The sequence below is a fragment of the Phyllostomus discolor genome, chromosome 4 (genome assembly GCF_004126475.2).
Source record: "Phyllostomus discolor isolate MPI-MPIP mPhyDis1 chromosome 4, mPhyDis1.pri.v3, whole genome shotgun sequence".
NCBI classification, from domain to species: Eukaryota; Metazoa; Chordata; class Mammalia; order Chiroptera; family Phyllostomidae; genus Phyllostomus; species Phyllostomus discolor.
Window position 1 is genome coordinate 178873191 of NC_040906.2, and position 27237 is coordinate 178900427.

At 39.8% G+C, this 27237-nt stretch overlaps 1 protein-coding gene across 2 annotated transcripts in view; it reads left to right on the plus strand.

Annotated features, from left to right (window-relative positions):
- Positions 1-824: 824 nt before the first annotated feature.
- RNF217 (ring finger protein 217) overlaps positions 825-27237 on the plus strand; it is a 114803-nt gene continuing 88390 nt past the window's right edge. The window contains exon 1 of one of the 2 annotated variants that reach the window (XM_036024647.1): positions 825-1824. In XM_036024647.1, coding sequence (XP_035880540.1) covers positions 952-1824 — 873 coding nt within the window. In that variant the 5' untranslated portion in view covers positions 825-951. The remainder of the gene's footprint in view (positions 1825-27237) is intronic. The other variant, XM_028510578.2, reaches the window with a different exon arrangement.

Below are 27237 nucleotides of genomic sequence, written 5' to 3' on the forward strand. Positions count from 1 at the left end.
AGGCAGAAAACAGCTTTAAATACCACATTCTGAATGAATAATTCCTAGAGTATTTCTCTGAACGCTCTCTCCAGGGGTTTTGAAATTGGATGGATCCAAGAGAAACAAGGGAAACCGAATTCTCTGCGGCCAGTGTCCTCTCCTCCCAGCTCTGGCATTGAGTAGTTTTGTAGGGAGTTCTGCTCCATGCCTAACCCGAAGGGCAGCCTCCTGCTCGGGAGGGTTTTGTTGAGGCCGAGTGTGAATTCCGGGCGCGGGAGCGCCTCGCGGCTCGTAAGATCACACCCACTCGGGGGGTGCGTGTGGGTGAGCGCGCGTGTGCCAGCGAGCGTGTGTACGTGTGGGGAGGTGTGCGCCAGAGGGGTGGGGTCAGGGGCAGCGAGCAGGGCGCTAGGTGAAGCCGGAGAACAGGGAGGTCGCCCGCTCGGCCGCTCCCCCGGGGTCCCCGCGGCTCGCCGGCGTTCCGGCCGCACCTCCGGCTGGGCGCCGCGGCGGCGCCACAGGCCCCCCGACCCGGGGACCACCGCCCTCCGGCCGCCGGCCCCGCGCGGCCCGCAGCTGGGACACGCGCTGGCGCGGGACTGACGCCGCCTCCCTCCGGACCCCCCTGCCCCGCCCGGGGCTCTCGGGGCCCCGGCGCCGCCCCGATCTGCATGTGGGACGGGCGCGCCCGCGCCCGGAGAGAGCGGCCCGCGGCGCCCCCGAGGCTGTGCCCGGCCGCGCGGGAGGACGAGGAGGAGGAGCAGCGGGCCGGGCCCGGCTCCCGGCGCTCCGCGGCCCGGGAGCGAGGGCTCCCGGGAGGGAGCTCGGGGCGTCCCGGACTCGGAGGAGGGACCCGGAAGCAGAAGCGCAGCCGCCAGGCGAGCCGAGTCGCTGCCCCCGCTGCCCGCCGGCGCCGGGTGGGGGTCCCGGCGGCTGGATGGGCAGCGGCGGCGCGGGCCGCGGGCGGCGATGGGCGAGGAGCAGAGCACGGTGAGCGGCGGAGGGCCCCAGGAGGCGGGAGACCCCGCCGGGGCCGCCGCGGGCCGCCCCGAGTCCCCGAGGCCGCGGGGGGACGGCGGCGGGGCGCCCGGGCCGTGCACCGCCTCCGCGGACCCGAGTGGCGGTGGCTGCGGAAGCGACTCGGACTGCGCGGACCCGAGCGCCCCGGAGCCCGCACCGAGCCGGCGGGCCCCGGGCTGGACGGAGATCCAGGCACCCAGGCAGCCCGCGGGACTGGCACTCACCGTGCCCCTCAACCCCCAGACTTTGCAACAGCAGCTGCGAGGGGAGGAGGAAGAAGCTGGGGACCGAAAAGAGGGAGGGGATGAACAGCGGGAGGTGTCCCCCGGAGAGGAGCCGAAGCCGAGGACCCGCGTGGGGTCCCCGGACGCGCTGGTCCTGGACGTGCTGGGTCAGCGGCGCCCGCCCCCCGCCAAGAGGCAAGTCTTCTGCTCCGTGTTCTGCGTGGAGAACGACCTGCCCCAGGACCCCACCGCGGAGCAGCTCTCGCCGCCCGCCTCGCCACCTCGGGCTCCGCCGGTGATGGACCCTCCCAGCGCCCCCGCCTCCTTTCCGAGCCCCCGGCTGTCCCTCCCAACGGACCCCCTGTCCCCCGATGGCGGCAGCATCGAGCTGGAGTTCTACCTGGCGCCCGAGCCGTTCTCAGTGCCCAGCCTGTTGGGAGCTCCACCCTACTCTGGCCTGGGTGGGGTGGGGGATCCCTATGCGCCCCTCATGGTGCTGATGTGCCGGGTGTGCCTGGAAGACAAGCCTATCAAGCCCTTGCCCTGCTGCAAGAAGGCCGTGTGCGAGGAGTGCCTCAAAGTCTACCTGAGCTCCCAGGTAACTTCACCCCCCATGCCCCCTCCTCTGCGCCCCGTTCAGCATTCCAAATCACTGGCCAGGAAGTCCAGCTCGCCAGCTCCCTACTCACAGGAAGAGGTGCTTAGACACCCTTATGAGGACCTCTATCAGTTTCTTACTTCTCAGTTGCTGTAATTATTTAAGTATGTTTTGTCCTCGCTCGTTAACTTGACTGGAATTTAACTCTGCTCTGAGCAAGCGCGGAAAAAAACAAGGCACCGTGAATTGCCCTCTGCTTATTTCTTTTACAAGATGGCAAGCCAGAGCTTGCTCAGAAAGGAGGACAGTGAGAGTGCCTCATAGGCCTGGTATCCCAGAAACTAACAAATTGTGGGCATAAAATAAATATGTTTTCACTTAGTGAACGGAAAGGTTGGAATTAATGTTTCTGGTCAGTGATACCTGATTGTTTTTAAAAAATTGCTCCATTTATATATTCCAGAAGTGTAATTTATTTATTCTTTGGCTCCTGCCCATTTTTCAGTTTTATTTTTTTTTTCCAAAGTAAAGTTAAAGTACTTTTCCTCACGGAACTTGTATGCCAGCACAGTACTTAATTTATTTAAGAGGTAACAAAACAGAGAGAGCAAAGCAAAGCTAAGAGGTTTAGTGAAACAAGTGGGGTGAAACTTTCTTCCCCAGCTCCTTATTTGAAAGTGGTTTTTTTTTTTCTTGGAAAGATTAAGAGTGCAACAGACCTGCTTTCCTTCACTGACGGTGAATGTGTCCTCCCGGCAGTGCTCAGTCTGTTATGTTTCTGCCAGGGTTTTGCAGAAGCCGGAATGCCCTTCGATCTTGTGTCTGATTGTCCTAGGCCTGTTCGTCTTTCACCCTGGCTGTGTAGGTGCCAACTTTTCTGTGAAGCCTTCCCTCACCCTCCAGGCCACTGTTTATATACTTTCAAGATATTTGTGTGTGTTTCACATTCACTGGTGTTGTTCTTTTTGTGTCTGTTTGCCTCACTAGACTGTATGGACAGTGTCTTATAGTCTCTGTATCTGGTAGTTTCGTGTTGAGCCCCTTTCCTTCAATAACATTGACTGAAGCGAAGTACATAGGATCCCACACAGCACAGCATGGTTCCTTTGTGCTTTGGGGCTAATCTATGCTTGTGTCTAGACGGAAAGTGTGCAGTGTACCCAACTGAAAATGCAAAGGGAAATTTAGACAGAATGGAATGTTACACAAACAGTAACTTGCCAAAAATGGTTGAGATTATCCAAATGCCTGTAAGAGACAATGATGTTTCTTTCAGGCTTTATTCATAAACAGATACTTAAAACAGGAGGATCCTGGCTGCTCATTGTGGCTGCTTCTCTGACATCACCATCAAACAGATATTGGTACCATCTGCGAGCAAAGACATGCGGTGGCCTTCAGACATTTCCAATGTTATGAGCCCTGCTCCAGTGAAGTCACTATGAGAGCAGATGTATACACAACAATACAAAGTAGCATGTAATGAGATGTAAACAGAGTAACAATACCAGGTAGTGCTTAATGTTAAACACGAGATACAAATACATTGGGTTACAAGTTCAAGAGAGATAATTACTGTGGGTTGGATACTTGGCCTTGCAGTTTGATTTCCTAAAGGTGGTCCTTTCCCCAAAGCAGGTTTTGTTTTTGTTTTTGTTTTACTTCTGTGAGTTAGTTTTATGAAGTCAGTGTTTCGATCTGTTAGTGGAGAAGAAATGGGAGTGGGAGGGTGGCAAGGTGAAGAATCACCGCAATACACAACCTCTAGAAACTCCTCCGCAGTGTCATAGTATCTAAAGGTTGTCTGCAGCGTTTATGATCATGTGTGGGTTCCTGATCTTCTTCCCAAGTATGTGACAGAACTTTCAATAGTGAAAAATGTGTTTTACTTAAAATAATACACAACAGAAAGATGAGTCATGCAGGCCAAGCTGTGCCACTTCAGGATTTTTGCACTTGCCGCTTGTGCCTGGAATATCCCTGAGGCCATTCTCTTTGCTGGTTTACTCCTCCCACTTCCCCCTTCCAGGTCTATATGCATATGTCACCCTTATAGCCTTCACTAATCACTCTTTTTAAAGATGAGCCTGACCCCACATTCCTGATCTCTTTTCCTGCTTTTTATTTTCTCCATGATGCTAACATACTCTGTCTTCTACTTTGATCATTAATTCCCATGAAGACAGGAGCTTCCACATAATTTATTCACTACTGTATGTTTAGCACCTAGAACATTGTCTGACATATACACAGATGCTAAACCAATAGTTATTGAATTTATGAAGAGGTGAGTGACAAAGAAAGGATGAGGTAACCCCCAGAAACCACGGCAGGGAAGGGGTGTTCCGTGTGAGCACTAAATTCTCCCTGAGCTTCTTGATGTTTAAGACAAAACACAGACGTGATAGTTCTGATGTAGAGGACAAAGGCAGAACTGATGGGTGTGCTACGTTTGCTAGTACACTTGGAACTAAAGAGTTTTTTCACAGACTTTTAGCTTATACACAAAATGGCATGTTTTGTTTTTCAGTTGGATAACAATATGGGCTTGTGATTATAATATTTCTGATTGGGTTTAATTCTAAGGTCCCTTCTCTTCAAAGGATCTGTGTTTCTGTGTCACTTAACCTGTTTGTGTGTGAACTTCCTCATCAGTGCAGTGGAATTGCAGACCGTGGTCTGTAATGACACACTAGTTCTAATTAAAACAAAATCGAACTGCAGAGTCGTTTTGTTGTCCTGCTGAACGAGATCAAAGGGGCAGAGTGAGTACTTTCTTTCTTATTTTATGGGGTTTCTTGGGTGTGACAGAAGCAAATCTGTCAAGCCCAAACTTGGCAGGGTTCTTAAGACCTTTTGAAATAAAATGATGTATTTCAAATAAAAAGTTGTTAGTGACTTCTCACCGTTTTTTGAGTCTGTGCCAAATAATACATTATGTAACATAATTTGAGGAAATAAAGCAGAATCCCTATTAGGTACTGTGTACAAACATAAAAACAATGCATCCTAAGTGTGAGTTGGCCTATTGCCTGTTTGAATTAATTTTCTCCTGAAAAGAGATGCCTTCGTTCTTTGAAAGAAGGTACGAAGGTGGATGTGGAAGATAGGAATGCAGATTCACAGACGAGGCTCTCTTCCACGTGAGCCGTAGACTGAATGCATGGTAAAGGTCAGTGGATAGCTGTCGTCATTGTGTCCTCACAGACATAGCACATTAGTCAATGACATCAATGACTTCCACACTGTGGTTTAAACATAATGGCTTTATTTTTCAAAACATGATCCTCCCTTTGTTGCTGTTACTGTGGCTGTGGGGAGCCCTCCTGAATGGATGGCTTTACAGCGCAGTAGGCACCATCTAGTAGTTTCCTGTTGCCATGGTGAGGAGTTGAACTGATAAGTTATAATCTTTCACTCTGCATAGGTGTTGACATAGAGTCTCTAAAGCACCATGACAGAGGTGGTGGGGTTATGTTGGTTCCTACTGCCTGGGTGCATTATATTTTGGTACCTAACATTTACAAGTGCACTTCCCAGTGGCCTCTGTGCGCATGCATGACTGGCTCAAGTGCACAGTCCCTGGGATGTCTCCTACAGGCCACTGAGCATTTAGAACTGTTGACCTTCTCAGCTGGCTTTACCACGTTTTCCTAGGAGGAATGGTAGTTGCTTTCTTTGTTTCATGAAATGCAGTGAAATAATGAAAAGATATGATTTCATTTCAGAACTCCTCCACAGATCTCTTTCCGATTTTGTTTTTCGACAGTCAAATCTGTTATAAAATGAAGTATTAATATTTCATACTTTAGACAAAGACAGGAGAGAATTGGGCATGCTTTCTAAAGGTAACAGCTGTTGCAGCTTTCATCACTCCGCATCAAAGTGTCGCAGTTGGCAGATGCATAGGAGCTGGAATGCACACACCTGTCGAATGAGTATTAATAGAGACACGCAGCACATTTCTCCTACAGATTTTGAACAAAACAGCTGCTGGATGGTGATGGCCTAAAATGAGAGTCTACTGTAGTCATCCTGAATCAGTGACCCAGGGGCGAGGCTTATGTATCCTATTATTAAACTCCGAGTCACCCAGACATTTTATGGGTGAAAGTGTAACCTACATTTTCCCCTTAAACCTTAAAGCAACCCGTATATTTTTAGAAACCGTCACCTTGGTTATGGAGTTTGAATGCAGTTGTCTTCTCATGGGTGAATTTACAGATCCTGTCATGTCAGGTGTGATCCTGGTAACCCTGAAAATGTGGAGAATAATGTGAGACTGAAATCTGTTAAGTCACTCCACAGATTTGAAAAGTGAAAATTAAGGCATATGTAAGCTTTTTCTTTTGTGCCTCAAATTCGTGTGTTTGTGTGTTTGTGTGTGTATCTGGAGGGCGAGGCAACACACTGCTTTCCTTCCTTACTGATGCATGTGCTTATTTTCCTCTTTTGTCTCTTTAATAATATCTGTTTAACAATGTCCTTGTTTATCTTCAACACTTTCTTTTCTTTCTGTTACTGTTCAAGTCCGACTGTCACTGGCACTTGATTTCTGTGGAGGAATCCCGCATTGACATTGAGCTCTGGGCCGGCAGGACCTGGCCTGGGGCTGCCTGGGTGTCACTCGTCTCTCCCAGCTGTCTGGAGACGAGGTGACACAGAGGAAGCCTGCCTTGCACTCTGCTGCCTTAGAGATCTCAAATAACGAAACCAGTACCACTTCCCGAAGGTGGCAACGCATGTGGTGATTTTGTTTCTTGTAGACTAGAGCTCAGATTTTATACTTAAAGGCTCTTCCTTCTTATGTGAGAGACAGAAAAGGACAGTCTTAGAACTTGAGCTCCCGGCTTTTTATGAAGAGTTTGCAATGGGCAATGTGAACATACCTGAGTGGTGATTTCTGGTAATTCACTTTGTTGTGTTAGTGTCTCATGTGTGCACTTAACAAACACGTATTGGGTGCCTGTCTGCCAGCCACCATGCGATGCTTTAAAGATGTACTTAGTGCCTTCAGGCAGCCATCTCACGACCCTGTTGGTAGTATGTCTTCTCAGCTTTATCTGGTGGCATAAATAAATTTTCCTTTAAGTTCCCAGGCATCTTGTAGGTCTCTTTTTCTCTTCTGCTTCCTTTCTAGGAAGATTTTATCAAACCAGTTCTGGACTACCCGCTTTAGTAAGCACATTGCAATGCCTCTTCTTATGTTTAATCAAAAGTAATAAAGTCATACATTACTTAATTCTCCATACATTTATTTCTTAGAGCTCTTTCTAATTTTTGGAAATGAATATTAGGAAACATCTTGCTCCTTTCAAACTATTTATTACCTTCACTCAAAAGAAGATGTAACTTTTGCCCTGATCAGTGTGGCTCAGTTGGTTAGGCATCAGTCTGCAAAGCAAAAGGTCACCGGTTTGACTTCTGGTGAGGGCCCATGCCTGGGCTGGGCATACAAGAGACAACTGATTGATGTTTCCCTCTCACACTACTGTTTATTTCTCTCCTCCTCTTTCTCTCTCCTTTCCCCTCTCTCTAAGAATAAACAAACAAAATCTTTAAAAAAAACATAACTTTGCTAAGTTTATTTTGAACTGTTCATGACAATATGACATTTCTTTATAAGTTAGAGTATGTTTTTAAAAAATTATTTATTTTGTTTAAAATTACTTTGTCAGAAGAGTTGCATGTAATAAACTAAATGAACTTTTCAAATCAAGTTCTGTCCTAAAGTAAGAATTCAGTGTTTATAGGAAAATATTTCTTAGAATATAGCATTCTTTTTCAACTTGACCAGTACTGTTTGCCCCATCAATTTTGAGGTAATTAATACTTGGGTTTTGAAGTTTCCACAAACAATAAGAACAAGCCTTTGATAAATGTCTGTTATCTAAAATTTTAACACATTTTATTATTTAACTTTACTTCACTTACATACTACATACATGTTACCTACAGGCAGTGTTGTAGGTATTACGGATACAGAGAACAAAAACAGATAAAGCTCCTGTCTTCATGGAGTTTATATACTAGGTCAGGGAAGGGGGAAACAGATAATAAAATAAGTAAACAAGTATTTAAGTATATTGGGAGATAATAAGGGCTATAGAGAAAAAGGAGTGAGGGAAAGGTGGTAAGAAATTTGGGGGAATTCTTTATATATTTAATATATTGAGGGGAGTTGTCAGGGAGGGCTTGTCTTACAAGGTGACTTTTGAACATAGGTCTTCGTGACCACAGTGAGGGAGCACACCATGAGGACTAACAAGGGAAAAGCAAGCATAAAGTTCCAGAGACAGGAACATGCTTGGGGGTGCTCCAGGGACGTCAGAGATCCACGTGGCCAAAGCACTGGGAAGGAGATTAGGAGCAACATGAAGAAAACAACAGGAGGAATTGGGAAAGCTGGTTGGGTAGGGTTTTTAAGAGGCCATAGAGAATTTGCATTTTCTCTGAGATGGGAAGCTAAACTATAAGAAAGTTTTGAGCTATTGCCCTTTAATAAGATAAGGAATACTGTAAGTAAGAGAACTAAGTTTAGGAAGAATTGTACCAAGTTTGAAAAGCTGTTCAGACATTTATGAAGGGATATTGAGTAGGCATTTGGTGTCTGGCATTCAGAAGACAGAGCTGAACAGAAGATGTGAATTTAAACTTTTTGGACCTGTAGGTGATATTTAAAGCTGTGAGACTAGATGAGGTCATCTGGGGTGTGATCATAGATAGAGGGGGATGAGGACTGAGTTGAGCATACCAGTGTGTATTTGCATGGAGCTGGGGATGTACTAAAGAATGAGCGAGAAGTCTGAGAGGGAGTGGGCCAGTTAGGCATGAAGGGAATCACGGTATAGTGGTTACCCAGAAGCCAAACAAAGACATTGTTTCAAAAGGGAAGACATAGCCCTGGCTGGTGTAGCTCAGTAGCTTTGAGTGCTGTCCTGCCAACCGAAAAGCCACTGGTTCAATTCCCAGTCAGGGCACATGCCTGGGTTGCTGGCCAGGTTCCTGGCTGGGGGCATGGGAAAAACAACCAGTCGATATTCTTCTCACATATTGATCTTTCTCTCCCTCTCTTTCTCCCACCCTTCCCCTCTCTCTCAAACTAAATAAATAAAATCTTAAAAGAATTTTTAAAAAATAAAAAGGAAGGCACAATTATTTTTGTCTAATGCTTCTGAGAGTTTCAACAGGATAAGGATTGAAATTTACCATTGGATTTCCCAACAGGGGGATTGTTTGTGGCCATGATCAATGCTGTTTTCATTGGCAGCGACGGGGTTGGCTTTCTGATAAGAGTGGATTCAAGAAAACAAGAACAGCTTCATTGATGTACTGTAGTAGTCAGTAGAAATATTGTATGAGGACACTCAGGGTTCTAGAGGATGACTAATGTGCCCCACACCATGTAGGTAGAAAGTGGCAAAGGCACGATTTCATCTCAGGCCCATGTGGCTCTACAACCCATGACCTTTCTACAGACTTCAAATCCGTTGTCATACAAAAGTAGGTTTACATTTGTCCACATGGAAAATAATACAATAATTAATAAGTAATGATACAAGAATAAACTCTGTCTTGCATATTCACAACAATAAACCTAGTTTTGCCATATCCTGCATTTATAAGTTAAATATATTTTATTTTTTCCTTTACGTCTATATGCGTTGTACAAAATAACAAGTCTTCCCATTGAAGAAGAAGGAGGAGGAGCTTAATTACATGTTTTGAAGAAGTATAAGGCTCTTGCCCAAATTTAGAACCAGAGAAAGATTTCTACCAAACTCTGCCACATCTTCATGTAAGGAAATCAAGAAGAATTGAGTTTAGAAAAGCTATGATTTGACTTGTTGTTATGTTGAATGGCAGTGTACGATCCCGTGTTCTTAACTCTCTGGCCATTCCTTTTGCTTCCATGTGAGATTTCTTATTTTACCACCTGTTACTGTTGGTGTCTGCATGGTCCGAAATCCTGTCTCTTCTCATATCTCATCCTCTCCCATGGTTTCCAGTAACATCTATATGCTCTTGACTTCCACATCTTCATCACTATCCCAGATCACTCCTCACTTTCAGTACCATATAGCTAGCTCTCCTGGATATTTCCCACCAGAAGACACCTTTAACTTCTCAGAACAAAACTCCCTTCCCTCCTCTTCCCTCCCATACCACTAATGCCTTGCTCTTCCTTTGCTGTTCCCTGTTTCCCTCAGTTATACCCGGTCAGAAACTTGGCTGTCATCATTGAGTTCTTCTTTCTCACCTCCCCCTTCTGGCCAGTCACCACGGTCTTTCAATTCTAAAAATATTTCTATCTTCTCTACTTTCCTCCCTCTCTACTGGGATTGCCCTTGCCCAGGCCACCGCCATTTCTCACCGGGATTTCAACCACAGCTTCCTACATTGTCCCACTGCTTTTGTCTTGACCATTTCCAATATATTCTCTGCATTCCAGCCAGAGGGTTCTTCCTAAGATGTAAGACTGGTCTTGGCACTCCCCTTCTTAAGCTTCTGATGTGTGCCTCTTGCTCTCAGAATAGAATCTAAACCTGGTTTACATGTGTTTGAGCAGCCTGACTCCCCTTTACCACACCTAACTTTCTCAGCAAGTGCCCCCCCAAACCTTTAGCCATATTAAACTTCTCTTTGTTCCTTGAGTACTCTATGACTCTTAATTATGAGCTTTCTATTTAGTGAGTGACTGGAGGTTTTGTCACGGGGGATCCACTTTTTTCTCTTACAATCCAGTTCTCATTCGCCTCTGTCACACTTACCCACTCCTCCAGTCTCAGCTTCCTTTGAGAATTTTTGACCCCCATATCTGCATTAAACATCCTTCCTGTACTCTTTGACAACTCTTTATACTCACTATAAGATTCTTTTTCTTTCACTCTATTTAAATTGCCTGTTTTTGCTCTGTGCTTCTTTTTTTTTTTTTTGCTGATTAATTTCTTAGCTCTTGGTGTGTTGTAGGTGTAAAATGAGTGTTTGTATACCAAACTTACTCATTTAGACCATAAGCCAGAGGCTGGTGTTGTCAATGTATAAATTATTAACAGCCAAAATCATATTTGAAATGAAATTCCCTTATCCCCACAACCTCCCCAACACAAGTTATTACTTGTCTTGTTGATTATAGCCCTTCTAACAAGTGTGAGGCGGTATCTCAGTATAGTTTTGATTTGCAGTTCCTTGGTAGCTCGTGAAGCTGAACATCTTTTCATACATCTGCTGAGCCTCAGTCACTGTTGGTGAGACTGTAGACTGATACAGCCACTGGAAAACAGTCTGGCAGTTCCTCAAAAAATTAAGAATGCAATTACTGTATGACCCAGCAGTCCCTCTCCTGGATATCTGCCTGAGAAACTCAAAAACATTTATTTGCTAAGATAGATATATGCACCTTTATGTTCACTGCAGCATTATTCACGGTAGCCAAGACATGGAAATAACCAAAGTGTCCTTCTGTGTTTGGAATTGGGACTGGATAAACAAGATGGGGTACTTACATACAATGGAATACTACTGAGTCATAAGAAAAGATGAAATACTGCCATTTGTGACTACATGGGTGGACCTTGAGAATATTATGCTAAGGGAAATAAGTCAGAAATGCCAAAGGACCATATGATTTCACTTATGTGGGATATAAAGCTGAAACTCATAGACATAGGCAACAGTGTGGTGGTTACCAGAGGGAAAAGGGTGGGGACTAGGGGAGTGAAGGGAGCCAAATATGTGGTGACAGAGGAGGATTTGACTTTGTGTGGTGAACACACAGTGCAAATACAGATCATGTGTCCTAGAAATGTACACTTGAAACCTATATGATTCTATTAACTAATGTCACCCAATACATTTAATAGAAATAAAATCAAGTAAATGAAAGTCTCAACATTTCATTGTCTTGCTTAAAAATCTGTAAGACCTCCCCATTGCTCTCCGTAGAGATTCTAGTTCATAACACTGCTGATGAGGTTTGACCTTGGCCTCCCCTTCAGTCCCTGCTGTTTAGGCTTTTAGAGTCCCTTTTTACTCTGCTGACATTGTATTGTCATTATATGTTTGCATGATGATTTTATGTTTGATTGATTATCTCTTCCCCACCCCCCAACTATTCTCTGAGCAGCTTTTGAACCAGCACTTAGTACAGAGGTCTGGGATAGAGTAGGTTGCTCAATAGATATTTCTTAAGAGACTGAGTGAATGATTGAAAGTGAATTATATGTTTAGGTTGGTTAAAAAAAAGTAAGGTAAATATCCAAACCTGAGTTTTTGATGTTTTATTCCACCGTGTATTTAAAGTTTTAATCCCACGGAATGCTAGGTCCTGAATCTGTGTCCTGGCACTCCATCTGTAATTGAGGTACTTCTTTCGTTATAAACCCATTCTGGTTCCTATGTCTCCTGCTTAACAAATTCCTCCAGAACCTTGGGGCATCTGACAACCATTTTATTGTGAACATGACATATGGGTCAGGAATTTGGGAAGGGCTCAGCTGGCCAGTTCACACTGGGGCTTTCTCATGGGGTTGTGGTCGGATGTCGGCTCACTCACTTGACGGTTTGTTGTGAGGGTGTTCAGCTGCCACAGTCTCAGAAGTGCCTGCCTGCAGCGTTGCCGTGGTGGTAGTCTCAGGGCAGGGGACTTCTTACAGGAAGGCTGGCTGCCTCTAGGGCCAGCGTCTCAAGGGACCCAAGTAGAAGCTGCATGATCTTTTCTATGCTGACTTTGGAAGTTACTCAGTGTCGCCTGAGCAAAGCAGTCACAAGGCTTCCTAAACTCAAGAGGAAGGGACTTAGACCCCAGCATTTTATGTGAAGGTGTCAAAGAATCGGGAGCCATATTTTTAAACTGTCATGCTATTTCAGGCAAAAATCAGGAATGGTGTGAATTTAGGCAGTAAATGCTTTTGAGCCTCAATTTTAATGTGTTTTTTAAAATAATATTTCATGTCTTACCAGTCATTTAATTAAATATTTTCAACTCATTTCATAACTTGGATTAATATACATTAATGTTTTTTGTGCTTTATCCTTGAATAATTTAATAATAAAGCTTCACTTAATTTTAAGCAAAATTTACATAAAATTCATTCTTTAAAATGAAATATTTTAGATAATTTTATTGCAACTGGAATATCTGAAGATCAATTTCAGCACCACTCATTTTCTTCCTATTATCAAAATTTTAGCTCTGACAGTGGTTAAAGCATTATTTGAAAAAGTTGAGTATCTTTCTGAATCAAAAGAGTTGATATATTTGTAATCCAGTCGTATTCTATGTAGAAATAATATATTTACTAATACTTTAGAATTGCCTACCCTAGTTAATCTTTGTTAAACTGTCCCACCATTGTATTTTCATTGTTTATGTCTTTCTAGTTTAATTGGGTGATTTTATCATTTGTTTAGTGTCCTCTCACATAGATAACCATTTAAATGTCTAGACGCATAACCATCAAAATTTCTTGGCTGAGGACTGTGCTCCCTGAAACAGAGGGGCGTATATTGCTTTTATGATGTGTTCCCCTCCTTCCTCAGCTCAGGTAACTAAATTCTGGGCTTATTCATTCATGTGAATGACTAATCCCTTTTTAAAGCTTCTTAAGCTATTTGCCTCAATAATATTCTCTACCATAAGTTCAGAGGCTAATTATAGGCTACCTAGCAAATTACTTCCTTTTTTTGTGGTGTTGATTCTTGCCTCATTTCCTCGTGTGCTCATTGGCCATGCTCAGTGTTCCTGAAGCTCATCTGCCCTGAGATGTACAGTGCAAGTTAAATCACTGCAGCCTTTTCTTCTGGTTGCTTAAACAATTTCAAACAGCAGTTAAAATAAAACAGTTGTTCATTATATTTCACTAGAGTTTTGTTTCCTTTGGTAATGCCATTTTTCTAATGTTTACAGTTGAGTTTACTGTTAGTTTACATCTAAGTAGAATGGTGGGGTCAAATCATAATTGACTTCAATATGGCCTGATCTTACTGCACCCTTTTTATATGAACGTAGGACCTTGGTGTGGAAAACGAATTTTTAAAAATAAGTCTGTAGTGAATAGGGTTTTTTTGTTCTCCTACAAGATTTTTTTATGTTACCCTTTTTTCTTCAAGATTATTTACGAAAGAAACATTTTGAAAATAATAAGCTCCTAAAACTCCATGAATTCTTTGTATGCTCAATATGTTGGTACTTTGTATCAAAATTGTGTGTGTTTGTGTGTGTATCAAGGTCTCAAGGTTTTTTGTTTGATTATCACAAGAAAGTTATTTGCTTGTCTCAATTTGTGAAAATCTAAGTATAGTCATTTCTAGGTAAATCTATGGATTTCAGATATGGTTTGAATCAACCAAAAATAGATATTCCTTGGGTTTACCTCTTTTTGTTGTTAATTGTTAATATGTCACTTTGTGAACCACTGAGTCTTCATAAACCTTAAAATAAAGGAAGAGCTTAGAAGGCATGCTTGGAAAGAAAGTATTTGAAATCATGATAATTTTCCCCAATACTTGGCTTCTCTTTTAGTTTTAAGGATTTCTGAAAAATACTGTTGTTCAGATATGCTTTTGTCTTTAAAAACCACTACAAATTTAAAAAACTTGGAAACAGTTTTATTTTTTGTTTATGCTTAAAAGTTACCCAAATGAATTGCTTCAGTTTTTAACCCATTTGTTTAAAAATTTAGCACTTTCTGATTAGCCGCAAGAACAGTTAATTGACATTTGGAAAGTGTCAATTTCCCATGTAAATTTACTGGCTGAATTTCATTAACAATATTTAAATAATTTGTAGATGAAACACAAAAGTAAGCATAATGATTTAGTAAGCACAGGCAACAATGTCCCTTTTTGCAACTGGTCTGTGTGAGTTGTTTTTTATTTAAACAATGTATCAAAATAAATTGAACATAAACCTTAGATGCCCAGTGTCACTAAATGCTGAAAGAAGATTTTTTTAAAAAATAAAGAAGCCAGTTATAATACATTGTTTTCACAATTATTAATTAGTGATAAGATGTTTTGTATTATTAATAAAATTAAAATTAAGATGCTCAAAATTTATTGGAACTTTTGGATTATTCTGTTATATTTTTTTTGGTTTGTTGTAGTTTAGATGGGCAGAACCCTGTTGCTTGGTTGCTAATGAGGTCAAGGTCAGCAGTCAGTCTTCCTACAGACTGTTTAATGACATTCTGATGTGTCCCTTAACACTACAGAGTCATATGCTAAAGTGTCTGCTTATGATCATAAGACTGTAGCTGAGACAAGATGGAAGAATTATTATTAATCTAATCAACATTTCTGGAAAAACAAAATACACAGTACAATATATAATTAGTTGAGTTTCAGAGATTTCTACAAAGAGAAATCTTTTCCACTGGCCAAGACTTTCTTTTCTTTCACTTTGGTCAAGCCATAGAATATCTGTCCCTAGTATAGTAGTAAGTCTGCACTTAAAGTCAGTAATAGGTTCTACAACTTTAAGAGAAACAACTTACAATGCAACCAATTTTGATATAGGCTAATTGGTACAAACAAAAGTTAAGTTATGGCATCTCACCAAGGTTATAACAAAATGATGTTATTTGAGGACCTGCTTTATTCAGTTTGTTTAAGAGAAAGGAGTGAGGAGCTTGAGTGTTCTGATTCTACTATAAACATTTACAGAGCACAGAACACTTGCTTAGCATTATGCTAATCACTGTGAGAAGAAGAGACAATTTCTAAACTCTTAGCAAGTTTAGAAATTTAGTAGGTGAAAAGTAAGCTCTCTAGGCAAAGATCAGGAAGTGTTTATGACTGAATTACGTGATGCTGATTGTTGATTTAAGTGGTTGTAAGAAGAGAAAGCTGTATTCATGGGAACAGAAAAATTTGAACTGGTTATTGTCTAAAAAAATTGTTGATGCAAAGGCAAAAGAAGGGAGCTGGGTGGTCGGGTATCTCCAAGTGAGGTGGAGTGAGCAAGTTCATATACACACTCAAAAACACACTTGTAGGAAGAAAGAGAGAATGACCATGAATAGAGACAGGCTCAGGTGGACAGACAGTATGGTGAATACAGGTGGAGAGGTGACAGCTATAAACGGTCAATGGAACGAAGACTTTGACACAGAGCAGAGCACTATGGGCAGAGGGACAGAGCCCTTCTGCAAAACTGGGGCCACAGGTACGGTGTGTTTCAAGAACAGGGAGTGAAAGTTGCGCCTGGTCGGAGGGGCTCACAGAGGTACATTTTGGTCAGATGTCTAGAACTGTGCTGACCCTCTAGAGAATTATTACTTTATTCCAACAGTGATGAGAAGTCATTGGCAAGTTGCGTAGAGTTGTGAAATGATAATTGATGCTTTAAAAAGATTCTGGTTTTGGTGTGGAGAATAAGCTGCTGTCTGAGGGGTGGACGGCAAGAATAGAAGCAAGAAAATGGGTTAGACTGCAGTTACAGTACAGGTGTCCCTCCGTATTCGAAAGTTCGCTTTATGCCACTTTCTCTTTACATGAGAACCATGTTAGTATTGTTTTTGCTAATGGAAGGAAATCAAACGTGATTTTCACTTTTAAGAAAAGAGAAGGCTGAAAGTGAAAACATCATTTAGCGTTTCTTTGATGGAAGCCGTTACAAAGGCAGAGTGCACCAGGATGCAGTGAGAGCGGCCCGCCAAGCTCCTTCCTGGGAAACTGCAGTCAGCATCTCAGCATCAGGCTGCTGTAGCTTTGAAGTGTGTCTGTGAGCATCTTTGGCTTTATCTTGATTTACTTTGTGCATTCGTTAGCAAGATGTGTCCTAAGCTGATCGTGTCTCACTTTACACCATTTCAACTTCTGAAAGTTTTCATAGGAACTTTTCCCTTTTGGATAGCGGGGTAAATATGTAGACCTGACCGAGATGACAGTGGTTTTGCACTAGTCTGCAAGCAGCGGAGATGGTTATTTCTCCCATTCTACCACTTATTAGGATTTGGGTTTTAAAAGTGTCTTGGGACTGCATTGCCTTCGGTACAGCAGGATATCATGCCAGTTCTCACAGCCTTTTCTGTTCAAAGGCCCCAAAGTTATAAAACCTCAACTGCAGTCTTATGATTCAAGCAGTATGAGGTTAATCTTTATTCAACTTTATTCTGGCTCATCTGTTACCTGTCTAGGGTGATTTTGTTTGTTTGGTTTTGATTGTTTGGTTCCAGAGACACCTTGTAACAAGTCACTGACAAAAAAAATATGAAAACTTCTTTTGAATAGGTATCCATAGTTGTTACTTTCCTCATTGTCAGAATTAATTTATTCAAGAAGTTGAACAATTCTCTGCTACCTAATTTTTTTTTTTGGAATTTGCTTTTTAGTTCTTTCTCCAATTTCTGCTCAACAGTCTTGCTTTCATCATTCCTTAAAACAAATAAGATCTCCCACCCTTCCATTCCTGCAGATAACAAGGTCTTACTGGTCACCTTTCCCTTCGGAGAGGACGTTCCTAGAAATCTTTGGTAATTCTACCTAGTTTTTGTCCTTACTTTCTGAAACTGTTTTTAATAACTGTCATTTGTTTCCTACGTTAATTCCTATGTATTTACACATATTTATCTCCTACTCCTAATTCCTGTTTTTGTAACAGTGTTCTCTTTGGTGTGGGTTACACTTCCTCTACCTTTAATGGGAAAGGCCCCAGGGTCACGGGTTTCACCGCACAATAGCTGTTTCGTGTTGACTGTGGTTGTCCTTTGCTTTGTTTTGAGTAGTACACTGATAAGTAACTCCATCAACAGAGATTTACTTTGTGGATTTTTAAGCTGAGTGGCTGAATTCCCTGCCCCTGCACACTTTCATTTGTTTATTTCGGAGCCCTGAAGTGTTTCCCCCAGTTACATTCTACTATTGATCATAAAACGAATAATATTTGAGTTGGAGGTAATAAAATGTTTTTTAATTATGAGAAAATTGCAAGTATTTATCTTTAAAACAGTGTTGTTCCATGTGTGAGCTGTCTCACCATAAAACACTACTGGATGTAAGTAATTTGAAGAACAGTAGTGTTTACTAAATTTAAAATATTTTAAAATTGGAGAGTGTGAGCAATCACAGGGATGGGTTGGGTAATATCTAGGAGTATTTTCATGTTTATAAAACAATTTGAGAAACAGTAAAGTTATTTAAAAATTATGCTTCATATTTTATGTTTAGAACATCCATTAAGTTTCTAATAGCTCATTTCAATTCCCTGTAAGGAATCTAACTTTCCCCCCCTTATTTTAATCTTCCTGTTAAAACAACTCATTTCAAAGTGAATTCATTGTTTTTTCTCTACAAGCATGGATGGATTTAATTTTTGGATCTCAACACTAACATTTTTACTCAGAAGTAACATATTTTATTGAAAATTAAAAGCTAGTTCATAGGGTAATACAAGATATTTTTCAATGTTTCTTACTTTATAGATAATTTGGCATTTTCTATAGCAAAAATGTGGTTGATGTCTCATAAAAATTCCATACTCTAAAGTCCATCCTCATCTATTAAAAAAGTATTCCTTCATTCCATTGCATTTTGTATAAATAACACATTTTATGTAATAATTTATAACCATTGCTGTCTAGTATCATTAATAATATACTTACTTATGATGTCATGGTAGATTTTACCTGAAAAGAAATTTAACAATTATTTTACCTACAAACCTAACCTCTAAAGACTTAAAAAAGTCTTTTATGTGACATGCAAACACTTGTTTCCCATGTCACCTTGGGGACATCGCTGATACATTTATAAAGAAAAGTATGTCAGAAGTAGATGACTTTATGGTATGTGAAAGCAATTTACTCAATTTATGGTGAGAAGAATAGAAATGGGTTTGCCTTACTCACATGTTTTCTCTGAGTTTAAAAACTGAAGAATTATGAAGGGGAGTCATTCATCTTTCCTTCGTTTGCTATCAGGTGAGAACAGGAAGGAAACAGATGGAATTTTTATAGGAAAAGGGCCACTTTACAGAGCACCCTGTTTTAGAGGAAAAGAAAAGTTTTCTATGTATTTCTTGTTGGTTACTACTTCAACCCTCATCCCCCACCCCCAGTAATTCTTACTTTATAGTCTTAGCAATTCATGGATTGTCTTAAGAAGGGTTATAAATGCCTTGGTATCTTAGTAAAATACGTTTTTCCCTTGTGAGTTGGTCTGTAACAATTATTGAGTTTTCAGGCCATTAGCCATAAAAGATTTAGAGCCACTAACCTGAAAAGGTTTTCATGTCTTGGGAGCTAAGGACAATCCAGTTCTGGTGATTATTTGGTTTTCAGTATAACCAAGGTGTGGGCTAGACCTCTGAATATTCATTCTAATTACTGCTGAGAGGAAGAACAAAAATTAGAGGATTGAGGTAGTGAATTGAAATATGGCCAAGCTGAGTGTAATTTTAGAGCCCAAGTGGTGGTTTAGTGGATTTACATCCTAACCTTTAACTGGTGGAGTGGACCTGAGAGATCATCTGTTTCAAGGTAGATATCTTTGCATCAAAGCTACCTTGTTTGTGGTCATACACTTACGTGAACAGAGATAGCCAGTAAAAAATATGGGTCATTAGGTTTTATTGTCTACAGTTACCCTCACTTTTGAAAGGGGGGTGGTACATAATAGTGACCTTTAACCCCTAGTAAAATTAATTAATTTCCTACCGTGCTTTGTGGACCAGTAAATGTAGTACTTCCTTATTGGACCAGTAAAAGTAGGCTTGGAGTTAGAACATTTGCATTTTACTCTTTGCCGTGTAATAATCATGTGACTCTTGGAAAAGTCATTTAATGGGTTGGTGTACACAAAACTTTTACACATTGTAAAATGTTTATATTATAAAGCTAGTATGAACATGATAAGTAAAGGCAGACTTGAAGAATATAAAAATAACAAGAAAAACTATATTCTAGAGATCGTTAATATTAATTTTATAAAACCTAAATAAAATGCTAGACAATAAAATCTAGTAAATGCAGTGTTTAAAAAGACACTATTACAGCACAATCAAGGAGAATTTATCTCCAGGATGCAAAATGCTTTGTCTAACATTGACAAATCTATTTTATATTATTTATTACATTAATAGATTGAAGGAGAAACATCATATATTAATTTCCACAGATGAAGAAGCAACATTCAATAAATCAAAATGAGAAGTTCTTTAGACTTTTAAGGATGTAGCAAAAACTTGTAGTAAATGTCAAACTTGGTGATGATATCTTAGAGGCAATTGCACTAAGTTACATAAAGACCATGATTCTTGCTGTCACTGTTACTGTTTAGCTTTATTGTAAAGGTCCAAGCCAATGCAACATGAGAAAGACAGACAGACATATAGTTTGGAAGGAAAGAGAACAAATGCTCATTGTTTTGGGGGAACAATATTACCTCCATAGAATATCAATGAGAATCCAGAGACAAACTATTAGAACCAACAGGAGATTTAGATTTTCTTGATACAGGAGCAGTCTAGTACCACTGACCATCAAGAACCAATGAAAAAAATAAATTAAATTCAAATAGATTCTTAAGAGTAAATCTAAAGACAAACATAATCTTTACAGGAAAAAAAGAGATTTATCATTGAGAAACAAAAAAGAATGCCTGAATTAATGCAGATATCCCCCATTGAATAGGAAGTTGCAATGTCATAAAGGTGTTTTTCTGAATTAATGCATAAATTTAATGTACATCAGCAGATTTATTTTTTTGTGTTGAAGGATAAAGGACCAAGGTTAACAAAGAAAATTTGGATAAGTAGGGAGAGAAAATTTCCCCTACTAAATATCAACATATGTTTTAAAGATAAGTTAATTAAAATAGTACAGAACTTTTATAGATACAGACAAATAAGTCAGGGGAACAGAGAAGAAAGCTAAGAAAGAGACCTAGCTATACATGAAGATGGGATGTAATGGAGACTGCCCCATAAAGCTATGAGGATAGAGTGAACATTTCCATAAATAAATGTGCAAGGATGGTTGGCTTTTCATATAAAAATTAAATAAGATTCTGTGTGGAAGAATGAGGCCCAGATATATTAAAGGCCTGTATGTATAAATCAAATTTGAAATCCATTAGAACTAATTTTCAGATGTCTGTTTAACCTTGGTGTAGAAGATTTCTCAGGTAGCACCTGAGAAACAAAACTCTAAAGGAAAATGACTGTTTGATTCCACCTAAGTCAGAAATCTCTGAGGAAGGAAAATGAAACTATAAATGAGAGTAAAGGACAAGTAACACCCTGGGAAAGTGGTTTTATAATATATATAAGTCATTAAGGATCATTATCCATAGTATATAAATACTCCTACAAATCAATTAGAAAAAAATACTTATTAGAAAAATGCAGTTTAATGATGTAAGTGGCCAAAAAAGATACACAAAAAAGTTAAATTGTACATTATGATTTATACTAATGAAGAAAACATAAATTTACAACAAAATGCAATAGTATTTTACATTTAAAAGTGGCAGCTCAAGGAGTCTGATGCAAACAAGTGCTGGTTAGGTTGTGGGAGCAAAGGGGTTTTCAGACCCTGCTCATTCCTAGGAAAACTGCATGTCTGTGAGGGGTATGTGCAAGACTGTGTATTGTAATATTATTTATAATAGTTGGAAAACTGTAAATAAATTTCCATCATTAGAAAATGGATGAGTGAGTTCTAGCATGTTCATAAAGTCTAGCAGTCAAATGTACTTACACCTAAATAAATATATAGATATTAACATACCTATACTGAAAATACCATAGGAAGTAAAATCAGCCAAGTTTTAAAATTTAAGCAGGTTCAAAGCAATGAAAGTTTAAAGGACAAATAGTCATGATATATTTTTCACATATGTTTTGAGTGTACTATGAAAAAGCAAATCAACATAAACCAGATTTGTAAGAGTGTCTATTTAACTTTAGAGGTGGGGAGAGAAAGATGGTAAGGAATTGATTTATCTGTAATATTCTACTTTTAAAAAAATAGAAAACATTCTACGAAGTACATGGCAGCATACCACAGTCAAGGTGATTGGACTTAAACTCACTCTCTCAGGTCTGCTGCCCTACCTGTGCAACCCTGTGTACTCGCCAGAGCTCTCTGAGGGGAATTGTATATGAAAGTCCATAATTATTCTCCAGGATATGAAATGAAGGCTGTACCGATCATTTCTCTCTGCCTTCAGTTCTTTCATTGCCTTTTAAAAAGGAAATCTAGACCGTTACAAAGGCAGAAACGATCATCTCCATGAAATGAGCGTAATTCTCAATCTCCCTTCCAGGTGCAAGCGAGCATCTGTCGTCACTGCTAAGACATTTTTATTCTCAATCGTAAACTGGTATTTCTATTTACAGAGCCAAAGCTCACTATTTCTGTAAACGCCTTACCCTCTTTCGTGACCTTGTTTTTGGTTGTTGTCATGTTAGTCATTTTTTTCCCCCTCACGTTGTTAAAGATGCAGTTTTGCGGTTAGAGGAAGGAGAGGATAACCATCAGCCAGCAGACTTCCTTTATGATGATTTTCATCTACTGATGTCCAGTACTCTCTGGATTTTCATAAAAATACTGTATTCATGACTCCCATCATTGATCTCTTAAGCCCCTAGTTGTCTTGAGCACTTGCTGTAATGTTTTGATTATTATATGTCCTATTTCCATGTTAGCCATTGTGCCTAATCACTTCAAATAGATTTTTTTCAAAGTCTGAATTAAACCAATCTCCTCGTTGGTACATCAGCTTCCTTTTCTTGCTTACCCAATTTTTCAACATTTGTATCTTCTTTTTCTTCTATCATGGCTGGCAAACATTTTCAGTAAAGGCCTAAATAATAAATATCTTAGGTTTTGCAGGACAAGAGGCAAATTGGAAGTATTATATAGGGACTTATAAGAGAAAAAACAAATTTCTACATATTTATTGACAAGCTGGAAAGTAAGATAACAATAGGGTATATTTTATTTCCAGTATAGATCTATTAACAAAATAGAATTGTTTATTTTGTGATAACATTTTCCTTAACTTTTAGTGTTTTCTATTATCAATGTTAATTGAAAATATTCATCAGTCAATACTGATCTGTTTTGAGATTTTATATATTTCATCTTTAAAATGTCTCTTCACACAGATATGTATTGCCAGATACTGATAAAAACTAACTTTCATGCACTTATATTTATCTTTTGGAATTCCTTTATAGTATTTATTAGATTTTTCTCTTGGTATTTGCCTTTTAGAATGTTATTACACTGCAGACTAATTACTGCCAATTGAAGGTTAGGTGGAAGTTCCTCAATTGCACAATTAAATGTATTTTCAAAAACATTTTTACTGAAATGTATTTTACATATACAGTCCACCTATTTAAACTGTATAATTAAATATTATTAACTATATTCACAGGGTTGTGATATTATTATCATTATCTCGTTTTAGAATACTTTAGTTCCCTCTCAAAGGAACCCCATACCCATTAGCAGTCACTCCCTGCCTCCTCCTCTTCACCCCACCCTCCAATCCTAAGAAACCAACCACTAACCTACTTTCTGTTTGTAAGATTTGCTTCTTCTGGACCTTTCACATCATAGAGTCACATAATATGTGGTCTTTTGTGACTCTTCAATGGATTTTGAAATATGGAATTTCCATTGAAACTACATCAGGGCCTACAAAATGCTGTTGGAGTTGGAGCTGGAGCTCAGAAAACATGGCTGCTGCAGATTTGCGTGAGAATGGAGATCTTGCTTCTCATTTTAATTTTTCACAGTGTGGGAAGTTTATCAACCAGCCTGACATTACTTGTGATTCCAATGGTAGTTGTCAGAATGATTTTATTACTGTATAACTTTTGTATAAAAGTTCTGTAGTTCCTGTAATTTCAGGTTAATTCCTTAATAAACAGGGCAAACCAGAATATTCAGCTTCTATTCCTAACAAAATCCACAGTGATAATTGTAGTTGTGTCCATGAAAGTGAGTCAGTTTCACTGGTGATACTACATGGTAGATTTCACTGTTTTTTGAAAAAGTACCTGTTGATGAATAATTCAGTGAGTAATCATAGCCTTTAAATACCTTAAATTTTTGCTAGCTCTGACAAATTTGTCAAACTAAGCCTTTTTCTGTTCTACAGATATTTTTACCACAATCTGTTAAAACACATCTTAACAGATTCCACTTCAGGTTGTACTGAATTTGTTTTCTCAACTTCTTAAGAGATAACCTTTTCCTATACTTATTCCACATAGCCTGTTCATAAAAGCCAATTTTTCTGTCACTTTAGACTCAGCCCTGACTCCTCAAAAAAAAAAAAACCCAACAATTAAGCAGTATCTGTACATCTATTAAGACATAATAAAGCCAAGGAAAATGATTTGAAATCATGTGCCTTGTTTTTAAATTGACTACTGATATTGCTTCCAATTTCCTCAAGTCTTCATGAGTAGTGTTCTCACCAAAAGGCTAATCCTCTTACCAAGTTTATTTTCTTAGAAACATATCTTTGACAGATGCAATATGAAATGATTTAATTAGCTTAGTCTTGGTAAACAGCTTTTTTTGTGCTTGTGTAAAAACCATGACATTTAAAAACTGAACTTTGGTTGCAGCCTCATTCTAGCTTTTGCATTTTGTGAAGAAATTCTGCGGTAATAGGTATTCTGTTCTAAATTTTCTACTTTTTCTGACCATTGCTTTTCTGTGAATTGGAATATTTTGATGAGTGCTTAGGCTGGTGATGCTGACATGTATTATATTCTTTTAGTGTAGTTTTGATGTTACTACATAACAAACAAAATGCTGTGCCATCTAATTCGATAATAAAACAATCTACATTCCGCTGGGCCTTCAAAGCTGGGCATTTGAAGTCTATTTTATCTCCTTCTGACGTACGCATTGATAATGAAAAAGCGAAGTGTCACTGCATAACAATATGCATGACACTTGAAACGCTGTCAGGTTATAACTCAATCATTGTGATTCATAGTGCACTGTGCAGCGATGGGAATTAATACAGTGTCACCTGTGATCTCTTATCATGGAAACTCATCTCTGCCGTTGTTGAGCAAGAGCAGCCACAGACAGTGCATCAGTGATGAGCCTGGCTCTGCTCCAATAAAGCTTTATTTGTGGACACTGAAATGTGAATTCGATATCATTTTCATATGCCGAGAAATTTTATTCTTCTTTTGATTATTCTTTCTAACTATTTCAAAGAGTAGAGATCACTCTTAGCTTATGAGCTACACAAGACAGTTAACAGGCCAAATAGTTTGCTGAACTCTGTCCTGTATTAATTGATTTTTCCCTTTATTGGATCATTCTCATCAGCACCTGAATTGGCACTATTGCTCTTTTCTTAAAAAAAAAAAGCTACAAAACTAAGACAAATAAAAACCCTGTGGGGCCCTATTTTCCCTTGCAGCTAATATTATTTTTCTGTGCTCACTTGACAATCCATTTTTTTGGTCAAAGTTGTCTGTACTCCCTGTTGCATTTTTCTTCTTTTCATTCTTGTTTGAACACACTTCACTCAAGCGTTGCCTCTACTTCTCCTCTGTAACTGCTATTGTCAAAGTCACCATCGACCTTCACATCATTTAATCTCATGGTCATGTTTTTTGCTGTTTTATTGACTTGATTTCTTAACAGTATTGGACACTCCTTCCACATTGGAAACTTTTCTTCAGTTTGCCTAAAAACACCATACACTCCTGATTTCCTTCCTTCCACACTGGATATTTCTTTATGATTCCTTGCTAATTTCTCCCCTTATGAATTACTTTTTTTTCTTTTTTTTAACATTTTATTTATTTACTTTTGGAGAGGGGAAAGGAAGGAGAAAGAGAGAGAGAGAAACATCAGTGTGTGGTTGCCTCTCACGTGGCCCCCACTGGGAACATGGCCTGCAACCCAGGCACGTGCCCTGACTGGCAATCGAACCTGCAATGCTTTGGTTCGCAGCCCGAGCTCAATCCACTGAGCCACTCCAGCCAGGGCATGAATTACTTCTTAATTTTTGCTGCAACTTCCTACAGTCTTGCTCCTCTTTTCTTCTTTGTATATTATGCTCACTGGCCTTGTTGTCTTTTACAATTTCTGCAAATATTCTCTATATGCCATTGTTTCTGTAATTTCTATCTCCAGCTTATGCCGTTCCTTCTGTGTGCTAAAACTCCACTTGGTTGTGTAATAGACATCTCAAACGTGGCAAAAAAAATCAGCTCTCTGTAGTTCCCCCTATACCTGCTCTACCCTCCATCTCGGTGGATGGTCATTCTATTTTTCCAGATACTTAGATGAAAACCTTGGCATCAGCTTTGACTCTTCTCTTTCTTCACACTACCTTCCTATAGTTCATGCACTATGTTATTGTTAGCTCTACCTTTACAGGATCTTGAGAATACAGCTACTTCTCACCATTTCCACTGCTACTGCTATGAACCCAGCCACTGTCATTTCCGACCAGGGATCCAGCAATAAGGTCCTAACTGTCCTTCCTACTTCTGCCCTGGTGCTTTTGTGGAATGATCTCAAGTGAAGGCAGAGGAACCATTTAAAAATACAAGACCTGACATGTGTCTCCTTTACAATGGATCCTCAGAATAAAGGACAGAAATTCACAGTGGCCAGAAAGCCCTACATGATCCATAAACCTCTGCTCTTTTTTGGTCCCTGTAACTCTGTCTCACATTTCTCCTGCCATGCATGGCTCACTCACATACAGCTTCCCAGGGCTCTTTGCTGTTCCTCATTCGCATTAGGTCCTTACTCACATAATGACTTTTAGAAAAACTATTTATTCTCTGTGGGTGCAGCCTTCCTCCTAATATTTACATGGCTAACTCCTGTCTGTTTCCAGCCCTTGCTCAAATGTCGTATTTTCCTACTGGTCTCCTCTCAGCACCCCATGTATAAATGCTACTAACCCTAACCCCACACCAGCATTCTTCATCCTTAATCTGCTCTGTTTTTCTGTAGCCTATTATCTCCTGATAATGTTACTGTTTGTTTATTTGCAATATTTACTTTTATTGTCTTTCTCTCCCTATGAGACTGTAAGCCATGAGAACAAGAATTTTGGTCTGTTTTTTCATTGACAAAGCCTCAGTGCTAGAAACATAGTAGGCCTTCCAACAGATGGTTGTTTTAAATATAGTCCTGAATATTATTTTGTAAGCCATTTTTCTGTATCTAGAATTACAAGATTTTTAAGCAGGAAGAGATTTTATATCATCAGTACTCTCTAGACCTGTCATAGAGTCACATGGTGCTATTTAAATATAAATCAAAGTAATTGAAATGAAAATTAAAAATTCAGTTTCTCAGTCTCAGTCTTGAGAGCAACATTTCAAGCACCCGTGTAACCAGTGGCTACTGTGCTGGACAGCCCAGGTATAGAACTTCCCATCATCACAGAAAGCTCATTAGA